This window comes from Leptonotus elevatus, chromosome 5 (assembly GCF_054856555.1).
Source record: "Leptonotus elevatus isolate MCC_2025b chromosome 5, RoL_Lele_1.0, whole genome shotgun sequence".
Lineage (NCBI taxonomy): Eukaryota > Metazoa > Chordata > Actinopteri > Syngnathiformes > Syngnathidae > Leptonotus > Leptonotus elevatus.
The window spans coordinates 1,011,424-1,033,853 of record NC_141243.1 but is presented as its reverse complement, the minus strand read 5'-3'; the positions used below and the strand labels follow the sequence as shown (position 1 = coordinate 1,033,853).

The 22,430-nt window shown below is 42.8% G+C and overlaps 1 protein-coding gene across 2 annotated transcripts in view; it reads right to left on the bottom strand.

Annotated features, from left to right (window-relative positions):
• Window positions 1-22,430, bottom strand: part of LOC147173186 (transmembrane protein 132B) — a 126,603-nt gene that overhangs the window by 67,816 nt on the left and 36,357 nt on the right. For both annotated transcript variants that reach the window (XM_086076949.1, XM_086076950.1), the window contains exons 2-3: window positions 11,316-11,731; window positions 10,192-10,760 (exon numbers count right to left, since the gene is read on the bottom strand). In XM_086076949.1, coding sequence (XP_085933075.1) covers window positions 10,192-10,760; window positions 11,316-11,731 — 985 coding nt within the window. The remainder of the gene's footprint in view (window positions 1-10,191; window positions 10,761-11,315; window positions 11,732-22,430) is intronic.

Sequence of the window (22,430 nt, the reverse complement as noted above, 5' to 3'; positions counted from 1 at the left end):
GTTTCAAAAGTTTTGATTTGCTTTTTGGTTTTAAAGTCAACCGCGGAGATGTTTTGTGAATAGAAAACCTTAGTTGATTATGAAAATATCCCCGCGAGTGCTTATTGTTTAAGTGAGTCGAAAACCTCCTCCCTGAAGCTCCCTCTTACGCTTTCGGATTATTTATTTATTTATTTATTTATTTTACGCAAGAGTAGCCACACCAGCATGATTTTAGAAAAGCGTTGTGTCTAAATAAAGGATAAAGAATATATTCCAATGATTGTTGACGTATCGTCTGCTGCTTTGTTTAAATGACGGGTTCCAACACAATGCTAGTTTCATTAGCCCGTCTATGGCATTTTGCCTTGTGCGTTAGCATGAAGCTAGTGGATGCTAAAACACAGCGTTGTTCTTTGTTTTTGTTGCGTCTTACTTCAAGTGGGAGGGGCAATAAACAGCATGCGAGCCGATTGGTCGCGCCACCCCACAGTGCCGCGCGCGTTGTGTGTCGTCACGCGCGTGTGCGCGCGTCGGGCCGGTGGCTGCCTCGTGCTTTTCGAGAATGCTTGCGCTTGTTTGGGCTGCTGCTTGAAATGCAAATGTGTGACCGCTTTTGATTGTGTGTGCGCGCCTGGCTGCTTGTAGCACTACAGAGGAGCGCTCCATTTAGACACAGGCGTGCCTCTGTGCCCCCCCCCCCCCCCCCCCCGTCCTTTTTTGTACCGGGAAGGCTGTGGCTGCTTGAAGCCGTGCCACGCTTTACTCTTTGCGTCGTCTGCGTGTTCTTTTATTTCCGCACTTACCTCCAAGTTACCCCAGCAGCGAGGAAACACACTTTGGGGATTTGGATATCCCCCCCCCCACCCCCCCAACATATCTCTGAAAATATGTTTCCAATCATTTCCCAGGTTACGTAGAAAAATTGGTTTAAAGAGATGAAATAATTACTGTATAAAGACTTATTAATTTTTGAATATAATGATGTATCAAATGTTTCATTCAAGTTAATAAATGTGTTCAAAGAATTTGATCAACTATTAGAAAATGTGTTTCTAATATTTTAAAATAATGTATCATCTTTAAATACTATTTTAAAAAATTGATAATTTTATTCAAAAAATATTTTCCCATGAAATTATTGAAGGTAATTTAATAAATAGGGTTCTTAAAAAAAAATCATATTAAAAAAAAAAAATACATCATATTTTGAAAACGTGAAAATGTTTCAAAATGTGTTCTAGTAATTTTATCATTCAAAAAATATATTACAAATGTTTAATATTTGTCATTGTTTATATGTATGGATAAAATATATTCATATGTTGCAATACATTTGAAATATTCAAGTAATGATTTTGTCAACATCTAATCTTTTTCCTTCCTAAACCGAGATTTATAGAATATTTGTTATGTTTTTAACATGGTCAAATATATATTATTTTGTAAAATATGTTGAAAAAAATGACTTTTGAAAACTCCACGTCTTCATAATCTTTCTACGGCATTTTTGCCGCTCGAGTCCCAATTTGGTCCCTTTCATGATCGGGATTCAGCCTGTGGAAATATTTCCGCCATTGTGCGGGCTGCAATTTACTGCTGACCCGCTCCGGCGCCGTCACATGCGTGCCTTCATCTTGCCCTTTTTTCTTTTATTGTTAAAAAAAGAAAGAAAAGCGAGCCAAGGCAGAGGGGTGACGCAAGGCTCGTCTTCAGTTCCCCCGCCGATTAAAGTCGTCTTGAAAGCGCCACAAAGGCCCAAAGCGGCTGAATGGAAGTTTGTTTAAAGCCGGGCCGCCATCTCAGTTTTTGTTTTTTTTTCTGTGCTGCGGTTGCCAGCGACATGCAAACTGAAATCACCTCACCAAGACGGTTCAACACACCCTGAACGGGTTGAACGGAGCAGCAAAAGCACCCTCAACACTGAGCCACATGCTGCGTCACCAAGCCAGGCAGGGATGGGAATAAGAGTTTAGCCACCATTCTCGTTCCATTATCCATAGCGCTTATTGATCAGATTCCTTATCAATTCTTAATTCTCATTAGATGAGGGAATGAAATATGTCAAATGTTAACATTGGTGTCAGTAGGGATCCAAATTATTGAATTATGTCATAACAATTTTCAGCAAAAAAGAAATGTCAAAGTTCAGACTATAAAATCAGCCCAAATTTGAAAGAAAAATACGGCATAGATTTGGCAAAAATGTTTGTCAAAAACACACATGTCGAAATTCTTACAAAAACTTCAAACGACCAAAACGGGTCCATATTTTTTGGAGCACAAGTCACACCAAAATTGGCAAAATCAACAAAGAACGAGCAAATCTGCCCAAGCAGTGCAATGCAAAGCCAAATTTTGCCAAATGTTTGAAAAAATGCACGGCATGTCACACAAAACCTTGGGTTCACACTACTGAATTATGCCAAAATGGTTTCTGAAAAAAAATTGTTTAAGTAAAAAAAAAAAAAAAGAGCAACAAATTTTGTCACACATTTCAGGAAAATAGGCCACTTAAGTCCTACAACACCAAGAGTTGGAACTGCCAATTTTTCTGCAAAAAAAAAAACACAAATCAGTAGAAAAATTTCCAAAATGTTTGAAAAAATTATGCCTTGAAATTCATTCAAAATGACTCCCAACTTTTGTCTACTCTTTCTTTCTTTTTTTTTGCAAAAAAAAATAAAGCCACAAAAAAATTCCATAAAATTGTTTAAAAGCAAATATGACCACGTTTTTAGGTTTTTAATACACTCAAGTCGGTGCCTTAAGTCTTAAGTCACAATAAACCTGGCGAAATGAAACGCTTAAATCAGACAAATTCTTCTTTTTTGAGCCTCTCAATGTAGCCAATGCGTTTGGCACAAACGGTCACCAAACCTCGGCATTGCCGCGACCGCGTCAGGTCCGAATTTTCAGGACGTGTGATCTTGAGCGTGTTGATGGTTGACGTATTGACGGCCCCTGCAGGATATAAAAAAAGAGCGCTTGAGGCTTCTGCTCATCTCCGTCAGCCGCGTTTCTATAAGTAGAGCTTTTTATCTGCTCGCAGGCTTCCGCATGTTTTTTTGCTCTTTTCTTTCCGTTCCATTTCTTCACAATGGCCTTTTTTACGCTTTAATTCACGGCAGAGAGGGAAAAAAGTCAATTTTCTCTTTTTGTGTATTTGCCGTTTGCCCGACATGACGCCCCCCCCCCCCCCACAAATAACAAACAATTCCAGGCTTCCATTCCAGCCTTCTAACACGTTGGATATAATCAGAACATGTCAAGTCAAACACATGAATACAAAATAAACATTTTTTTTTTTTCTAGCTTGCAAAGAATTTGAGTTTTTTTCAGTCATTGTGTGCGCGCGGCGCATCGTGGTGAAGTTTGCCGTCTGGCCGTCACAAGTAACCGTAATCATTTAAAAGTTTGAAAATTCAGCCCCAGCACTCATTATTATTATTATTATTATTATTATTATTATTATTATTATTATTATTATTATAGCTATTATGAGAAGCTTCACGAAAAAAAGTCTCAGGAATCTGACCCTCAAAAGATATCTTAAAACCAGGACCAGCAGGTACAGAGAAAGCTTGCTGGTTCACGCCGTTACCGTCATCAATCAAAGTAGGCTTGTTTGTCCAACCACCGCCTTTAAAAATAATTACCGTCAACAACAACAAATCCATGACCTCGCGGACGTGTGAATTACACTCGCTCAAATCTGAAGCTGGTGAACGAACGAAAGAACGAGATCCCGGATACAAGCGGCCGAAATGAGTTTCCTCCGCAGGGTGTCCGGGCTCTCCCTTCGAGAACGGGTGAGAAGCTCGGTCATTCGGGAGGGACTCGGCGTCGAGCCGCTACTCCTCCACGTTGAGAGGAACCAGTTGAGGTGGCTGGGGCATCTGGTTCGGATGCCTCCTGGGCGCCTCCCTGGGGGGGTGTTCCGGGCATGTCCTACCGGCAGGAGGCCCCGGGGACGAGCCAGGACACGCTGGAGAGACTACGTCTCACGGCTGGCCTGGGAACGCCTTGGGATCCCATCGGAGGAGCTGGCTGAAGTGGCTGGGGTCAGTTTCTTCAAATCAATCTTTTTTTTGTCATGTTTTACGTGAATTCAGAGTCGTACGTCTTCCCGTTGGCACATTTTGCTGTTCTGCTTGCGTTAAAGTAGCAGTTGATTAAAGTCTTGCTCATTTCTGTTAGCCCGTTAGCATTGAGCTAGCGGATTGTTGTAAAACAAAACCATCTGGTTGCGTTGAACATTTTTGCTTGAATGCTCGGTTTGTGTGCGTTTTGCTGCTCCGTGCGGAAAAAGGAGCAGCTGTTTGTCGACTTCCGATTACGTTAGCATCGACGCTAATGTCCGTTATTCGGTTGACGGCATTTCACGTTACAAAGTTCGAAAGCTCCGTTTTTTTGCGATGAATCCGTTTGACAAAATCTCAAACGAAATCATGTAAAAGGATCCATTTTACGCTGGAGTTCTTTCTTGCATTATTTTTGCATGACTCAGCGTCCGTCTTTTTATTGTTTTTCCTGCTTGTTTATCAAGTACGACGCCTCAACTTTAACGCCAAGAACGTGCGCAGACATTTTTCCACCAAATGATTCTCATATTCCCAAAAAAAAATAATGAACGCACATATTCAACATGTCTGCTAACTCAATCACGCAGCTATTAAAGAAAGGAAGCGGATAGGAAAAGTCTGCACACCCCTCTTCAAAAGGCCTGCTTTCTCAATTGTACTTTTAGTTATTTTGGTTAGTTTTGGTTAACTATTAACCTTTGGTCAGATGTCTGCACGGGAAAATCGCTGCCACTTGAAAGCGCACAAGCCGGACACATTTCAATTAATAATAAAAACTTGAGCGCAAACAGTAGAATATGCTCCCACGTGCACAAATACTACATAGCGCGTATGCCGGCTCCGACAGAAAAGTGAGTATTGATGAATTGGGGGGCGCGCGGGGGGGGGACGCCAGCCAGTCAAATCAATGCGGGGGGCTTTGGACAAATAAACGCGGGCAAAGTGGCCACCGGGGGACTCCACCGCTTCCTCACAAGTTGATCTCTTCTCTGATCCTGAGAAGAAGAAAAAATCGACTAAGCTCTTCCAACACACGCGCGCACGCACACGCACACGCGCACGCACACGCAATGAAAAGGTAAAGCGAGAAAGGCTAAACTCCACAAACAAACAAAAATACAGTTTTCTCTGTATGTTCTGGATTGTTGTTTCTGAATTTTCTATATTTCATTTATTTGTTTTCCTTTTTTTTTTTTGTATATCGTTTTTCAGAAAGTGTTTGTCTGAATTGACATTTCCGGGATGTTCTTATTGTCTGTATTTTTTCAGTATTTTCAATATTGTCAGTTTTTGTGTTGCATTTTCTGAATATATTTTTTATATTTTCTTTAATTTTTGTATACAAACTCTGTATTTTGTGCAATTTAGTATGTTGATCCTTTTTTATTTTCACAATTTTTGATTGAAAATTTGGTTTTCTTCTTTGCTTTTTTGTATTTGCTTATTTATCTCTATTTTTTTACATTTATGTTTTGGTATTTTCTGTTCTGTCTAAGGTATTATTTTTTCCTCCCCTATAATTTATTTTCAATGAGTATTTTTGTATTTGTTTTACTTTTTTCTACATTTTCCATTTTTGGTTTTCTTTTCTTTAGTTTTCTTAATTTCTAGTATGAATGTTATTTCTTTTTTTTTTTTGATGGTCGCCCATCTTAAAACATTTCCGTATTTCCCTTTATTTTTGTGTATTTCTATTTTGTTTCCCATTAATTCTGCATGCGTCCTGTATTTTCTACATTTTATTCGATTTATTAGTTTAATTTCTCTATTTTGTGTATTTCATAATATGTTATACCGAGCACAAACAATATTACCAAACAATATGATCTACTATTATAATCGTAAAAAAAGTTTTGTTTTTTTTAATTAATGGAACAAGTTTGTTTTGATCGAACAGATGAACATCAAACATCTTGGGGTGAAATTTCAAATGTCAACAATTTGATGTCATTTTGCAAGATTACAAAATCAAGTCTTGAACCTTGCGCACGTGTGTGACTGAAAGTGATAAAAACAAGAATCGGAGGTGTTGCTTTGTTGTTTTTGTCGTCTTTCATGGCCTTCCACTTCCCACAAACGTGCTCTTCCATCTCCTCAGCACTTTAGCATAATCACATCCACATCGCTGTGATGGAGCACACTTAGGCCTGATTAGGACACACCAACGCACGCGCGCGCACGCACACACACGCGCGCGCACGCACGCACGCACACACGCCGGGCTCCACTTAAGCTTTATTACATGTCCGACTGTGTTTCTAACATGCGCGATGATTATCCACTTGTGGAGCCGAAGCGGAACCGCGCGCGAAGCGCGAAGGCATCAGCCGGAAAGCGACGCGCTCCGCCCGACGACGACGACGACGACGACGGCGAGGGCGGCTTGCAATTACAACATTGTGACAAGGCTGGTTATTATCCAAGAGGAGACTGAGGGCAAAGGGGAGGCGGGTGCTCGGCGTCGCGTCCGATGCTAAGGCGCAGCTAAAGCTGGCGTGCGTGTTGACTTTTGTCACGTGTGGCCGTGCGCGGCAGAGTTGAGGTCGAAATGAAGTCAAAGCGCAGCAAAGCGGAGACTGCGGAGACTGCGGTGTCTCGTGGAGATGCGTTGATGTGTCGCTTGCTTTTTTACAGTTGATTCTTGAGGATTTTGTCTTTTGTTAAGTATTTTCATCTCGATTCATTTTTCTCTTCTTTTTTTCTGTTTTGTCTGCGTTCCTTTTTGTGTGTTTGATTCATTGATTTTGTAGATTTATTTTTTCAATATGTTTTCCTGTTGTTTATTGTCAATTTTTCTGATTTCATATTTATATGTATTTATAAATGAATTTTCTGGAGGTTGTTGTTTTTTTAAAACAATATTGTCTGTATGTTTATTTTAGTCTATAATTTTTTGGGGGGTATGATTGTTTATATTTTTGCAGTGTTTTTTCAACTTTTACTGTATTTTCTACCCCATCTATTTTTGTTTCTTGATTTGCTCTCTCAAAGATTTTCGTAATTCTTCTCCGGGAAAATGTATATTTTGTTCTTTTCGGTATATTTAATTTTTTTTGCTGAATTCAAAGAATTGTTTTTACTGTTTTTAACGTTTTTCTGCAATTATTTCTGTATTATTATTATATTTATTTATTTGTATCTGAATTGTCTGTGTGCTTTTCAGTCATTTCTATGTTTGTATTTCCGCCTATTGTACATTGAATGTCTTTTTTCCTTCCTTTTTCTTTTTTGCTGTATTATTTCTGTATGTTTTTTTTCTGTTTTCATAATCCGGAACTTTTTCTCACTTGTTTTTATTGAGTCAATATTTGATTGCATATTTGTCATAATTGTTTCAGTATTTTCCATGTTTTTGTACGTATTTGAAATGAAACAATGAATCGTTATACTTGGCAATTACCTTTTTGACATTAAAGTAAACTTCTTTCTGCCGAGCCCATCAAAAAAAAAAGTGCTCTGAAGGAACCGATTCCACTTGGATAATGATGTCGACCTCCCGTGACCCAAGCAGAAACTTTTCGACGGAGAACCACTAAAATTATGAAAAAAAAAAAAAAGCCCTCTCCTGCAAGAGACTTGATTGTTATGGAAATGCTCTTTGGTCGTTTGTTTGCACTCGATACGACAACGAGGCAGACACCAACGCACCGCCCAGAATGAATTCTTTTCAGCCGGCCAAGCGACAACACATTTGTTTGCGGGGATAATGGCGGGCGGGAAGCGCGGCGTCGAGCCCTCCAAAACACACCTGACAACCAATTTTGTGTAGCCTCCATTTGAGGCCTTTTTTTTTTTTTTTTTTTTACAAAATGGCACCCTTTCCAAAGGTCAGCTTACATGAGCACAAAGTCAGAAGAGGACACGTGGCATGTGCATGCCAGGCCACTAGTTGGGGATGTTTCTTCATCATATGGACGAGTTTAATTGGACTTATTTACATGAGTTTTTGTTTTGCTAATTTTCAAATGTTTTATTGAGTCCAATTTTTTTACTTTGTCTGTAGTTTGAATATTTTCTGTGTCTTTTTCCCTCACTATTTTATGTATACAAAGTATTTAAAATTCATTTCTTGACATTTTCAATTTTAATTCATTTTCATATTTTGGAGGTTTGCTTCTGCTTTGCTTTTATTTCATGTTCTGTTTCATTGTGTTTTTTTTTTATTTTCAATGTGTTAATTGTATTTTTAAATGAAACAATTGTTTTGTTTGTTTTTGGATTTATTTTCTGCTTTGTCTTTCTTTTCTGTATTTATTTGCAATATTTTCTTCATTAAGTTTTTCCAGTATTTTATGTTTTTTATGGTATTTGCTATATATTTTTTCCATTTCAGTATGTGTACTTTTAAGTCGTTACTCCATTTATATTTATACATTTGAAAGTCAATTTTGTTTTTCTCATCTGCTTTACTTTGACATATTCTACACGTTTCCTTATATTTGCTGCATTCCTTTTTTCCTGTATTTTTCCTGACGTCAATATTTGCTGTATGGAAAATGCAGCAAAAAAAAAACAGCTGAAAAAATAAGTCTGTCATTACTTTGTGAGTTTCTGCGCGGTTTTGTTGTTGTTTTTCCGTCTATTTCCATGACATACTGTAAAACAAACTTCCCATCCAGCGCAGTCGGCATTTTCCGACATTTCCAACAGTGGCGGTCCACAAAGTAGCGTTTCTGAGCAGTCCTCGGGTCTCCGTGAACCAAAACCGGACCGCTATTTGAGATGGCTTTTTTAAATGTTTGCATTGTCCCCGTAGGAGCCGCCGTTCCTGTCGTGAACGTTCCCGGTGTCAGCGACATCTCATTTTGTGTTTTCCCACACACCCGGCATGCCGCATGCATATTCATGAGCGTGTTATTTGCATTGCTGGCTCCTGAAAAGAGGCCGAGTACACAAAGGTGACAGCCGTCAAGCTCGGGAGGCGGCGGCGGCGCCGTTGAGCGATGACAGGAAAGAGGTGGATGGGGGAGTCAAGCAAAGAAGTCAAAACAACGGGAGGGAAAAAAAAAAAACGAGCGGAGATGCGGGATTTGCATTCCTTCCTCAGGTTGAACTCAATTTTCTCCTTTTGAAGAACCCTTGAAAAAAAACGAAATGAACTCGATGAAAAATGCGCTTTGAACCAAAACTGCGGACATTCGGTTTCTTTGCAGGTAAGGTAGCAATAATTGTTGTTGTTCTTGTAAGAGAAATCTGAAGGACGCCTGAAATGAGCCAAAATCATCAGAAAACGGCCACTCAAACAAAACGGTGAATTTCCTTCCTGCGTTTTTTTCGGGCCGAATTTCTTCGGTGCGTCTTTTGGTGATAGACGTGGCGACTAAATGTTAACTTTAAATTCTGCCGGTATTTGTGAGTTCACAAACTCCACCGACGGTTGGGACCAATCACAGAGCGACATTGTGTTTGGGGGCGTGATATGCAGCTCAGCTGTGACGAAACCAGGAACCCTCACCGTTTCCTTGTTGAATGTTGAACAGCGAGAGGAGCTTCGTGCATTTTTAGCTGCTAAGGTGAAGATGTTCATGCCCCCCCCCCCCCTCGACGAAAACGAAGACGACAATTTCATCCGTGGCCGTGATTGGTCAAAACAAATGTGCACAATACCGCACCGTCCAATCAGCTGGAAGTATTGTCCAGAATGTCCCGCCTTTCCCGAGCAAATCAAGGCGGAGCAGATTGATATTGTGGAGAACACAATATTTTTTTAAATTGCCAGTTTAACTAAAAGTCAAATTGGCTCATGGTGCTGTATTCCCAAACATTTTGAGCGGCCCGTTATTGACCCAAACGGTCCTAAAATGGCTACTTCAAAGCTAATTGGCCGACTTCCTGTTTCCTTTTCGGGCGTGGCTTCCATAGATTTTTTTTTGTGGGTCTACTCATGATAGACGTGGCGCCTAAATTTGAAGTTGGCTTCGGATGCTGAATTTTTAAGACAAAAAACCTCCGAAGGACGCTGAAAATAGCCAAAATGATCCGATTTTGGCCGCTTCAAAAGCAAAATGGCTTCCTTTGTCTTTTCAGGCTTGACTTGACTTTTTGTGGGTCGACTCATGAGAGACGCGTCGAGCAAACGTCATGTTCGTTAAATCCAAAAACAAAATGGAAGACTTTGCAAACCTACCTCAGGATGAACTGCTCAACGTGCGACTCTGTCTTCATGTAGACAGCGAACGCCACCGTCTTCCCCAGCCGGACCGGACTGGGGGGCACCAGGAGGTCCACGTTGCGGTCCAGAGTCAGCATCTCCCCTTTGGGCGCCACCGGGCCCACGCTCATGGCCACCGAGCCGGCTTTCTGCATGTCCCGAAGTCCTCCTTCCACCAGGGGGCTCCACGGGCTCATGCCCGGACCTCCGAGAGGCCCGGTGTTCACATTCGGACCCTTCCACGGTTCATTCACAAAAGAAGGACACTCCAGTCCTGCTCCCTCCACTGGAATAATGGAGTAGTACACATCCAGGGAGGGCAGCACGCCCTCCGCCGGCCGTCTTTTGGCCTGCAAGGGTACGAACCAGGCGGGGGGGATTTCCAAGCGGACCACGCAGATGCCCGACGGTCCCACCAGTCGGCAGCCGGCCGAAGGGGCCGCCTCGCTGGGGTCTCGCACCGCCAGGGCTCGGACGCACGGGAGGAGGCCCGGAGGAGGTGGGTCGGGTTCGTCCCAACGGCGGCCCGCCAAGTAAAACAGAACCTGCAAAAAATGGAGAGACGTCATGAAAAATAATTGCACCTGCGAGGCTGGAACATGATTTGAAGACAATCATGAGTCATGCGTGTAGCGTACACGGTTCGAATGTGGCAGCAATCGGACAAACGTTGCATTTGAAGGACCCTCGGAAAGGAGGAGGAGGATGACCCCAAAATGGCCACATCAAATGAAAATGGCAGACTTCCTGTGTCTTCTCAGGTATGGCGTCTATCGACTCATTTGTGTTGCTAAGCAAAACGGGCTTGGGTGCTGAATTTGTCCATAGAATTTGTTTTTGTTGGTTCCCCGACTGGAAAACAGTTTGAAAGCCAACTATCGCATTTCCTGTTTGAATGTCGACTCGTGATTGGCATGCCTGCCAAGTTTTATGTTGCCAAGTAGCTTTGGGGAATTAATAAAAAAAAAAAAGAATCAAAGGTCCAGTAAATAGTACCAAGTCGAACCCAAAAAGACTGCTTGGAACCAAAATGGCCGACCCACTATTTGTTTTGGTCAGACGTCCTTAAGACTTTTCTCAAATTTTAGAACGCTAAATACCTGAATCCAGGGCTGCGCGGATCCCACTTTGGGCACCACCACGTGACCTTTGACCTTCCAATTGAGGGTGACGTGCCTGGCGACGGGCTGCAAACCGGGCGGCGGCCCCTGCAGCAGCTCCACGGGGATCCGCCGCTCGGCGCTCAGGTTGCCGTAGCCGCACGCCGCCGCGGGCAGCGCGTGCGGCGCGGCCGCGCCCGCTTCCAGCCGGCGCAGCAAGAACGGCTCGGTGCGAGACGCCAGACTCCAGTTGCGCATCCCGTCCCGGTTGGCGTCGCGCAGGAAGAAAGCCGAGTCCACGCCGCTCAGCTGGCACCGCACCGGCAGGTAGGTGGGCAGGGAGGCGGAGAAATGAGGCTGGGCCGAGTCCGGTCCCGCCTGACTGGCGCCGGGTGATCCGGAGTGGCCGCCGCATACTGAAAAGAAGAAGAAAAAAAAAAGAGCAATGATGATGACATTTCCGAATGAACAATACTGAGCTCTAAAAAAATAAAAAAAAAATAAAAAAAAAATAAAAATAAAAATAAATAAAAAATAAAAATGAAAAGAAGAAGAAGAAGAAAATCAGCTCAGGGACTTCGGAGCGCAAAGAACACAAATACAGGAAGTCCAACGTTAGCAAATAGTTTGACATCAAATTTGCTAGGCGTGTTTTTCTTGAGTTGGCCAATAAAAAAAAGTTACGCCTGAAAGGAAATCAGGAAGTCTTGCAATTTGATTTGAAGTGGCCATCTTGTGCTCATTTAGCCTTTTACAATACACATTTTTGGACAATTCAGCCATAAAAACCTTCACTTTGCAATATGAAATTTGGTAGACATGTTTATCATGACTAGACATGCAAAAAAAAAAGTCTCTAGAAGCAAAGTCTGGAAAGACGCCCAAAGTCTTCCATTTTGGTTTGAATTGGCCATTTTAGGATCACTTTGGTCATTTCCAGAGATCGTTGGAATGAATTGAAAATTCTGACCCCAAAAAACCTGCTTCACTTTGCAAGACGAAATTTGGTAGACGCGCTTATTAGGAGTAGATCTACAAAAATAAGAAGCTTGCCCGAGACGCAAGGACGATGCGAAGATTCTGAGAAATTTGACGACTCATCATAAAGGCCAAAACTCAAATAATCAAACAAAATCGTTTAAAAAATGGTGACTTTAAAGCCATCTGCATCATAAGTAGACCAACAAAAACAAGCGATGACACAGCAAGGCAGACATTTTGGTTCAGGATGGCAAATTTAGGATCATTTTCCAGATGTCCTACAAAAAGAAATGCGTCCGAGAGAATTTTGCTGCAAAAATTGTATTTGCATATACGAGTAAGATATTTGTGACAAAGTTGCAAAAAATGGGCGGTGCCAGTTGTGGGCAGTTGACGGCGGCAAAATTTGATGAGTCATCGAACAATTTATCACGCCACGAGATCAGATTTGGACCAAATGTTGAAATTCAGAAACGCCAAACGCTCGTACACGCAAGCAGTGTGACGAGGCGCATCAGCAATCCGCTTGAAAGGACGACTTTGAATTCAACGTATCGAAATGGAAGACATTTTGTATTTGCTATTTCCAGGCGTCGTAACAAGACACGCGCTTTTCCAAAAAGCTTTTTAAAAATGAAACCCCCGAAGCTCGTTTCATGTCGCAAAATAGAATTTGGTGGGCGTGGCCTAACATGAGTATTTTCCACAATGAAAACAAACAGGAAGTCAGCCATTTTGGTTTGAAACTGCGACGCTAACTTAGCCATAGCAATATCCTAGCTCATTTGAGCTTCAACGATGCCATGTTTTCGCCCCTCCTGTGTTTATTTATTGGCAATATTGTGCAAAAAAACGGCAGATTCCGAAAGAACCTCGCTCATGTTGAGTGACGGGCAAAGACAAAAAAAAACATGAATTTTTAATGCAGATCCGCCACTCGGTAAAATTGTCACATTGTCCTTTTTAGCGCTGTTTGCGCTCGTCGTGGAATAATGCATGAATCCGCACACATTCCGCGCCATTTAGCCGCGTCACGCCACATCCCGGGGAATTATTCACATTTGGACACGAGCGCGTCGGCGCCCGGCATCGGCGCTCGGCGTCGGCGCATCGGCATCGCGCGGCTTCTTCCATCCCCAATTCCAAAAGGATTTACAGCAGCGCGCGGCCAAAATGACACACAGTGCTCGCGCACAATATATTCCCGCGCACTTTATTATCCAATTCCAGCAGTATTTACGATACAATTCAGGGAGGTTGCGAGGGAGGATTACTGCGGCTTTTTTCTGGCCTATTTCTTATCAAAAGAAGACAAGGTGACAGCGTTCCCCGCCAGGAGAGCAACTGGGGATCTTTTCTGGAGTATCGTTCCAATAAGCAGATGTGTTCCGCGCTCTTACAAAATATGTGGAATTACTGCTTGACCACGTTGGACTATTTTATTTTATTTATTTCCATTTGTTGGTTTTTATGAGGGTTCACACTTTGAACACTCCAAATAATGCACATTTATGTATGCACTCATATTTTATTCAATCTATGTTGTAAGATACACATTGGAAACCCTTTCATAAAATAAACGGGACATTTTTCATTTTCAATTATTTAGCAAGCGAATTTTGTTGTGCATGTTTTGGATTAGATGTTTTTTTTTTTTTTAATTATGTTCAATGTATTAAATGCAGTTCAAATGTTAGCATTTTTTTTTAATCTAGTACAAATAAAATCAGTGCATTATTATTTAATAGACTAATTGATGTCAATCAATCTATCGACATTTTTTCAACATGATTTGAATCCTACAAAGAAAGCTTTTGAAAATCATTGTTCAATATTTTTACTTACATTATTTTACAAATGTTTCTTTTGTTATCAATATGCAAATTTTCTACTATTATTATTATTAAATGATGATTTTATTAGCGCCCCAAACGAACTCAGTCACTCCACCTGGAAAATCAGGGGAGGCCAAAACGGCGCCCTCGCTTCCGAATCGACAGCAAAAACGAGAGCAAATGTTGATCAGAAGTTAGTACACACAAAAAAAGTCATGGCCACAGAAAGTCGGCCATTTTGGCTTGAAGCCGAATGTGAATTGGTCCAAAGGAGCCCAAAATGATGGATTGCTGGATGTAATTAGCGTGTCCGCAAAATGATCGATTGATACGTCCATTCCGTGTTATTGGTAGTAAAAATCCGTCTTTGCCATTCAAGTCAGACGCGCTTGCATATCGCAGCGGGCTTTTTTGCAGGAGCGGTTCTGGCGCCAATGACGGCGCTTGGTGCCAGTTTTCAATGGCGGCCAATCACGCTGCCAGCTTGCAAAGATGTGACATCAGGCGTAGCGCCACCTGCTGAGGTGACGCCAATCTGCTCCGCCACGCGCTCAAAAGCCCCCAAAATAAGTTCATATTTACGCACGTCACTAAACGACAGCGTAGTCAAAATGTTGGGGTTTCTCGTAGCTAGCTTGCGCTAACGCTAACGCTTCCGCCAAGGGTCACAGTGCGTGCGCGTGTGCGTCATCTGCTCTCCTTCCCCGTACGGGAGGACGACATATGCTTCATGAAATTCCTGCCGACGCACGCACGCACAAGCGCGCGTGCGCACACACATGGCAAGCTTTTGGTTTGAAGCGGCCATTTTAGCCGTTTCTTGGGGCCCTTCAAAGACAAACTCCTCTTTTTCTGATTCCTACATCCCACAACACAAGACTCTTCAAATTCAAATGAAATTTGCCAGACATGTCAATCACGAGTAGACCAACAAAAAAGACGGAAGAAGCCATGACCACAAATGTACAGGAGGTCGGCCATTTTGGTTTGAAACGGCCAAGTCAGTGTTTTTATTTGTTTGGGAAATACAGAACCGAAATACTTTTTGAAAATTCATCCCCCAAAGCTTGTTTCACTCGGCAACATGAAAGTTGCCAGACATGTCAGCCATGAATAGGCCAACAAAAAAGTCTCAAGAAGCCATGACCACAAATGTACAGGAGGTCGGCCATTTTGGTTTTCGGAGCGGTCATGTCAGAGTGCTTGTGACCATCTCCGGTGGACTGTCAAGGACAGCAAGTTTTTGAAAATGTCTTTGACTTAATCGCGCAATATGAAATGTGGCGGTCACGTCAATCGCGAGTCGACCCACAAAAAAGACACATGGCCGTCCGCCATTTTGGTCCAAAGCGGCCATCCTCGGGTCAATTTTGGCTTCTTCAGGCGTCCTTCGAAGCCAAAATTGTCCTGGAGATTTTGCGGTCTTGCTCGCAAATTTCAAGCACGCATACGAGAGCAACTCTTTTGAGTGTCATTTGTATTCAGCCGCATTGGATGTCATGAAAAAACATCCGAATCTTCTCCCGGCTTGTTTCTCATCTTACGCTGTCAATACAACTCACCCCCCCCACCCCCCCCGCCCTCGTCCCCGTGCACCATCCGTGCCCGTGCGCCCGCCCTGCGCCGCTCTGAGGTATCACTGCTATTATTATTATTATTTGTGTGCATGCACGCGTGTGTGCGATGCGTCGGAATGGCTCGCCCCAGACAGCGCCGCACCGTCCCACCCTCATTATATTTTCACACTCTGCTACACTGGCACATTGCAAAGGAAGCGCACGCACGCACGCACGCACGCACGCACGCAGATGTTCGCGTGTGTGCGTGCGTGCATTCGTGGTTTGGATCCACCAGTGCGGAAAGGTGTCCTTTTTTTCCGACGGGTTTTTGGTGGCATTTGGAAACAAGTCGCTTGCTCACATTTTGTAAATTGTTCTTTGCGGGGGGCTCGGCGGGGGGTTTGACACTCAAAACTCGGACCATGTGCACGGGTCGCACGCGTTGAAACGTACGGGACGGAATATGAGGCGCTAATATCATCTCATCTCTTTTTTGAGGCTGCATAGCTAGCAAAGATGGCGACAAATGTTGTTCACTTTGGCGGCCATGGGAAGGACGGATTAGCCACACAAATGCTTTTGGCTTTGTCGAGGATTTTGGGGGGTTTTCTTTCATCTCTTTTTTTTTTGGTAACTTTTGGGGTTTTATTTGATCTTTTTTTGGTGGACAAGCAACGGCCAAAAAAAAAAAATAGGAAAGCACAAGATTTGCTTTTCCTTTCTTCCATCTTTTGTGTTTTTGTTGATTTGAAATCATTTCGCTATTTTTTAGCATCTTTCTTTGCTTTGGGTCGGTGACGTTACGTTGTCGTCGGGTAGAACTTCCACCTGCATAACGAAGCATCCATCCAATCGCAGATTCCAGAAGCGGCCGGCGACGCGCCCGAACAAGTAAACAAAGTGCTGAGCGAGAACGCGTTTTCTGAATCCGAAGCAAAACGAGTCGAAGAACGGTTGCTATCAATCCATTCCCGGAGGCAGATGATTGCTTTGGATGCGCAAGATGGCGTCTGCTGCATCGGGGCCTACTTTCCCGCCAAAAAAACAACAACAGGAAAAAACCAAGCGCGAGGACGTCGGCAGATGGCGGCTGTTGATTGTTGGCGTGCAAAAAAAAAAAAAGAAAAAGAAAAAAAATCAACGAATCTAATATTCCTTCTGCTTTTCCTGTCACTTGTATATTATTAGCGCGTGTATGTAAAAAAAAACGAACATACCTCCCCCAAGGCTTGCTTGTGTTTGCGTCTAATGTAATGTAAAAGAACCAAGTGTCAATATTTAACCAACACAGCATCGAGTATCACTTTGTGCTTTCTCTCGCTATCGGCTGCTCGTGCGCGTGTGCGTGTGCGTGTGCGTGTGTGTGTATCCTTGGAAAATGGAACAGAATGGACATTTGTGCGTGTGTTGGGGGTGTAGAGAAGAAGAGAAGAATGGCAGATGGGCCTCGTCGTATCTGTACATCTGGCTGTGTTCCTGTCCAATTTTGCGCGCGCGCGCACACACGCGCGCACGCACACGCACACACACTCGCCCTATCTATCTAATGAGATCCATTTAACAACATGTTTATCAGTCTTTGATCTACATTGACTTCTATTCAGATGCTTGGTTGGAATCTGGTGCCGAATTCAGGTAATACTGGAAGGGAGAGATTTTTAAAGGTGTAAACAAAAATAAATAAATAAACATGTTGTGTGTGCGTGCATTGCAGGTCTGGTGCCAAATTCTGACATTTGTATACGTTTAGTCATGGAGGGAAAATTTCCTATCATAAAGTATATTTGTTAACTTGGTTGATTTGGTGCCAAATTCAGGAAAAGTGGGAAGTCTGAGATTTCACAGTAAAATGAAAGTGCAATATTTCCAAGTTTCGTTGGGATCGTGTGCCGGGTTCGAGTAAACTGGTGGTCGAAGTATTCGTAGGCGTTATTGTTACAAAACAGGATCAAATGAAACGTTACCATTTGAAATGATATTGTGCATGAATTTGTATTTATGACTCAGATTTTGCTGGGACCCTGTGCCAGATTGAGAAAAATTGGAAGTCTGGAATTTTATAGATAAAACTAAAAATAACATGAATTTGAATTTATTTCCATGGTTTGGGGGATCTTGTGGTTGATAAAACTGGCAATTTTTATGTGTTGTTGGATGGTTACAGGATGTAAAAAAAAATATATATTTTTTTTTAATCACACATATAGATAAACATCTATTTTAATGGCTTTATGCTGGATTCAGGAAAATCGAGGATTATTTCCAAAATCACAAAATTGCAATAATTTTATTTAAAAAAAAGAAAACATTCCTCCCCAATTTTACATTAATTTCCTTTTTGATGTTTGGTTACGATGGTGTGCCGGATTTTGAGAAAAGGTAAAGTCTGAGATTTCTGAAGTCTGATCAAGTGGGAATCGAAAAAAAAACAAGCAACAGTTTTAAATTGTATATCAAGCCACAATATTGTGGAAAATGTTACATACTTACAACAAACATTTACTTCTACTTTCTATTCTAGTTTGGTCTGAATCTGGTGCTGGAGGAAACCTTTGCAAGCGGCAAATGGATTCAGTTTCCTCTCAGTGATTGATTGTATTATTATTATTATTGAAAATAAACATCTCAGAGGCGCTTTCGGAGGGCGAAAAAGGAAAAACAACAGCAACAATTTAAAGAAAATTAGATTCTCAAATCATTCGGTTCCCTTCTTTCCAATTGTTGGGTTCGGTATCTGCTTCCGGATTCGGGTAAATGAACAAGTCGGCAATATGAAACACAAGTTTACCTTCTCAAATTGCTCTCATTTTTCAGATGTATTTTATTTCAACGGTTGGTTGTCGCGTCAGACGAAGGGATGACGGAAATGTCGTGTAAAGATGCGGCGGAAAAAGGCGGGTTTTTTGGGGTCAAAGATGGCCCACAATAGAGCGAGAAGAGCGACGCGCCGCGGCCCAAGCGTCGCCTTGGCCCGGGAAATAAGAGTTTGCGCTGCACTGGGAACGGCCAATGAGAAGATCCATCACGGCCCAATGTTCTTTGAAAGAATGAACTCCATTGATCACGCAGATGGCGCGCTGTCTGCAAAACTTCCAACCGCGGCGGTGGCGGCGGCGGCGGCGGCGGCGTTCCACGTGAGAGGAAGGCAAAAAAGATAATAGAGCGATGGAGAGAAGGATGGACTTTCTATTTCGGAGCCCGGCATTTATCAGGGGGTTTATTTTGGCCGTCTCCTTTGCCGTCCTCTTTCTCTCTTTACGCTCGCCACTCGCGTGAAAGATGGCAAAACGTCAAAGAGGAAGCTAAATGTTATCCTGCGGAAGATCGGAAATAAGACCTTACATTAGGAGGGTTCACGTGGAGTCGCCGGAAGAATCGGCTTGGATGCAAATACTCCATAGAGACGCACGGTGTCGGGGCAGAACGTGACCGGTTGAGGGGGGGGGGGACCGAAATGCGTTGAGACGGGAATCAAGTGCAATGCGGGCTATTTTATTAACCATAGCAGACAGACAGAAAAGTGACAACCAGGACTGGAACGGAGCATGACGTGACTGGACTTGGCTGTGACCAGGACGACTTGGTTAGCTGTGACATTAAAGGCTTGGTTAGCTGTGACGCTGACGACTTGGTTAGCAGCGACGTTGACGACTTGGTTAGCTGTGACGAGGACGACTTGGTTAGCTGTGACGTTAAAGACTTGGTTAGCTGTGACGTTAAAGACTTGGTTAGCTGTGACGAGGACGACTTGGTTAGCTGTGACGAGGACGACTTGGTTAGCTGTGACGTGGACGACTTGGTTAGCTGTGACATTAAAGGCTTGGTTAGCTGTGACTTGGTTAGCTGTGACGTTGACAACCTGGTTAGCTGTGACTTGGTTAGCTATGACGAGGACGACTTGGTTAGCTGTGACGTTAAAGACTTGGTTATCTGTGACGAGGACGACTTGGTTAGCTGTGACGTTAAAGACTTGGTTAGCTGTGACGAGGACGACTTGGTTAGCTGTGACGTGGACGACTTGGTTAGCTGTGACAATAAAGGCTTGGTTAGCTGTGATGCTGACTATTTGGTTAGCTGTGACAATAACGACTTGGTTAGCTGTGACTTGGGTAGCTGTGACGCTGACGACTTGGTTAGCTGTGACGTTTGACGACTTGGTTAGCTGTGATGATGACGACTTGGTTAGCTGTGATGTTGACGACTTGGTTAGCTGTGACATTAAAGGCTTGGTTAGCTGTGATGCTGACGATTTGGTTAGCTGTGACAATAAAGGCTTGGTTAGCTGTGATGCTGACAATTTGGTTAGCTGTGACAATAACGACTTGGTTAGCTGTGACTTGGTTAGCTGTGACGCTGACAACTTGGTTAGCTGTGATGATGACGACTTGGTTAGCTGTGATGTTGACGACTTAGTTAGCTGTGACAATAACGACTCGGTTAGCTGTGATGATGACGACTTGGTTAGCTGTGATGTTGACGACTTGGTTAGCGGTGACAATAACGACTTGGTTAGCTGTGACGATGACAACCTGATTAGCTGTGATGTTGACGACTTGGTTAGCTGTGACAATAACGACTTGGTTAGCTGTGACCTGGTTAGCTGTGATGTTGACGACTTGGTTAGCTGTGACGATGACCACTATAAAATGCCATTTTTAACTAAAACCCAAAGATGAGAGTGTGAGAGACGGAGTGGGCAACATGTCAACAATTAAAATGCAGCGCGAGCGTCCGACCCGAGTCGTTTATGTTTATCTACTTGCTGCGTGAACACACTACATTTGTTGATTGATGCGCCTGTCAGTGGGTCAGGGCAGTCACATTTCCCCAGACACGGTCCGGCTACCGACACACGCACACACGCACGCACGCTCCTTTACATGGATGCGCTTTAACGCGTGTGCGCGGGAAGCGGGTGTGAGGTGTCATCAGCAATCACACGAGCCATCACTTAAGTGTCATGTCGGCGACTCGCTCGCCATACGAGAGCGAGAGACGGCGCGCGGCCGGCCGAAGGGCGTCAACACGGGTGTCGCCCAAGAGTCAGCGAGACACAAAATACCCCCAAAATCGGAGTTTGATCAAAGCGACTGCACAAAATCATCACAGGTTTCTTGTGTATTATGTATATTTATTGTATAACGTGAGCAATAGAGCACTATTCGTTTTGAGATGTCATTACTTTGTTTTAATGAATAGAGCGGTGACAACTTTGAACATTTATCATTATTGTGTTTTTTTTTGTTTACAAGATTGAATTAACCACATTTTGGACAAATGATTGTGAATAGGGTTGAGTTTTAAAAAATCGAATAATCGATATCGAATCGATTTTCCTTTCGAGCCTGATATTGATTCATAAAACCATGAATTGATTCTTTTAATATCTCTTTTTCCCATAAATTTAGAAGAAAATAGAATCTTAAAGGCCAAGTTTTTTTTTCTCCTGTATTTTCTTACATTTATGAAAGACATGACTTTCCATTCAGAATCTTTTGAATTTATATTTACAATTATTGAATTAGAATTATGAAAATATTTCATCTCATCCTTGCTGTTTGTGTCATACTTAAATGATTATAACACTAAATCGCTTAACCAGTTACTTCCTCTGCAAAATTTAATTTGGAATGAAATGTTTGTGGACTTTTGATCATGTCTTTTTATCCACTCTTTTGAACTTCATCACAAGCGTGTCATTACTTTGTTTTAACAAACCAATTGCTGCTCAACATTTTCAAGTATCACCAAAGACCAAATGTAAATGAATTAAGTTATTGTTTTGATCTGTGGTCTTAACTTCATTCAAAGACAGATGTTACTTTGTATTAGTAAACCAAGTGCTGACAATGTTGGGTAACATATGATCAACATGCCAACCCGAACAACCCGTGCCAACCAAATCTCAACGTAACTCACAATTCTCTGCTTTCCTCATTTCGCTGACAAAACAGTCATTACTTTGTATTATTAAACCAAGTGCTGACAATGTTGGGTAACATATGACCAACATGCCAACCCGAACAACCCGTGCCGACCAAATCTCAATGCAACTCACAATTCTCTGCTTTCCTCATTTCGCTGACAAAACAGTCATTACTTTGTTTTAATAAACCAAGTGCTGATAACCTCTCCATGTCAAAAAATGACCTAAAATGGCTTCGCCTCAAACCAAAACGTCAGGCTTCCCGCGTCATGTCGAGCACGGCTTCTCGAGGCTTTTTTGGTGTGCGTGCACGTGACAGACATGCTTACCAGCTGTCACGTTGCCACGTCAGAAAGGCTTGAGGGGCTTCATTTTGGAAAAACATGCTCACTGACATGCTCGGGAGGATTTCCGCCGCCGTGGGAGAAAGCGTAATAAATGGAGCCAACAGCGTCTCGGGCTCAACAAACATGGCAGCCGACGCGGCGGCTCAAGAGAGAACCTCTCAAGCTGAGCAAAGCGGGTCAGGCCCGGGATCACCTGGCTGGCTGTGAATCACATGGAAGCGCCACAAAAAAACAGAAAACAAACAAAAAAGCCACCCGGCCGGCCTTCCTCTCGACGGGCGAGCGAGAGCCAACTTGTAAAAGTCGCTTGTTTAAAAAAATGAAAAATAAAAAGCTTCCCGCAGCCTGGACCTGCTTAATGGACCAGCAGGAAGCGAGCCAGGCAGCGCAGGAAGCGATGGCCGCCACTCACGCATTCACGACCACCAAGATGTTGAATCGACAAAATTCTTGCCAGCGTTATGCAA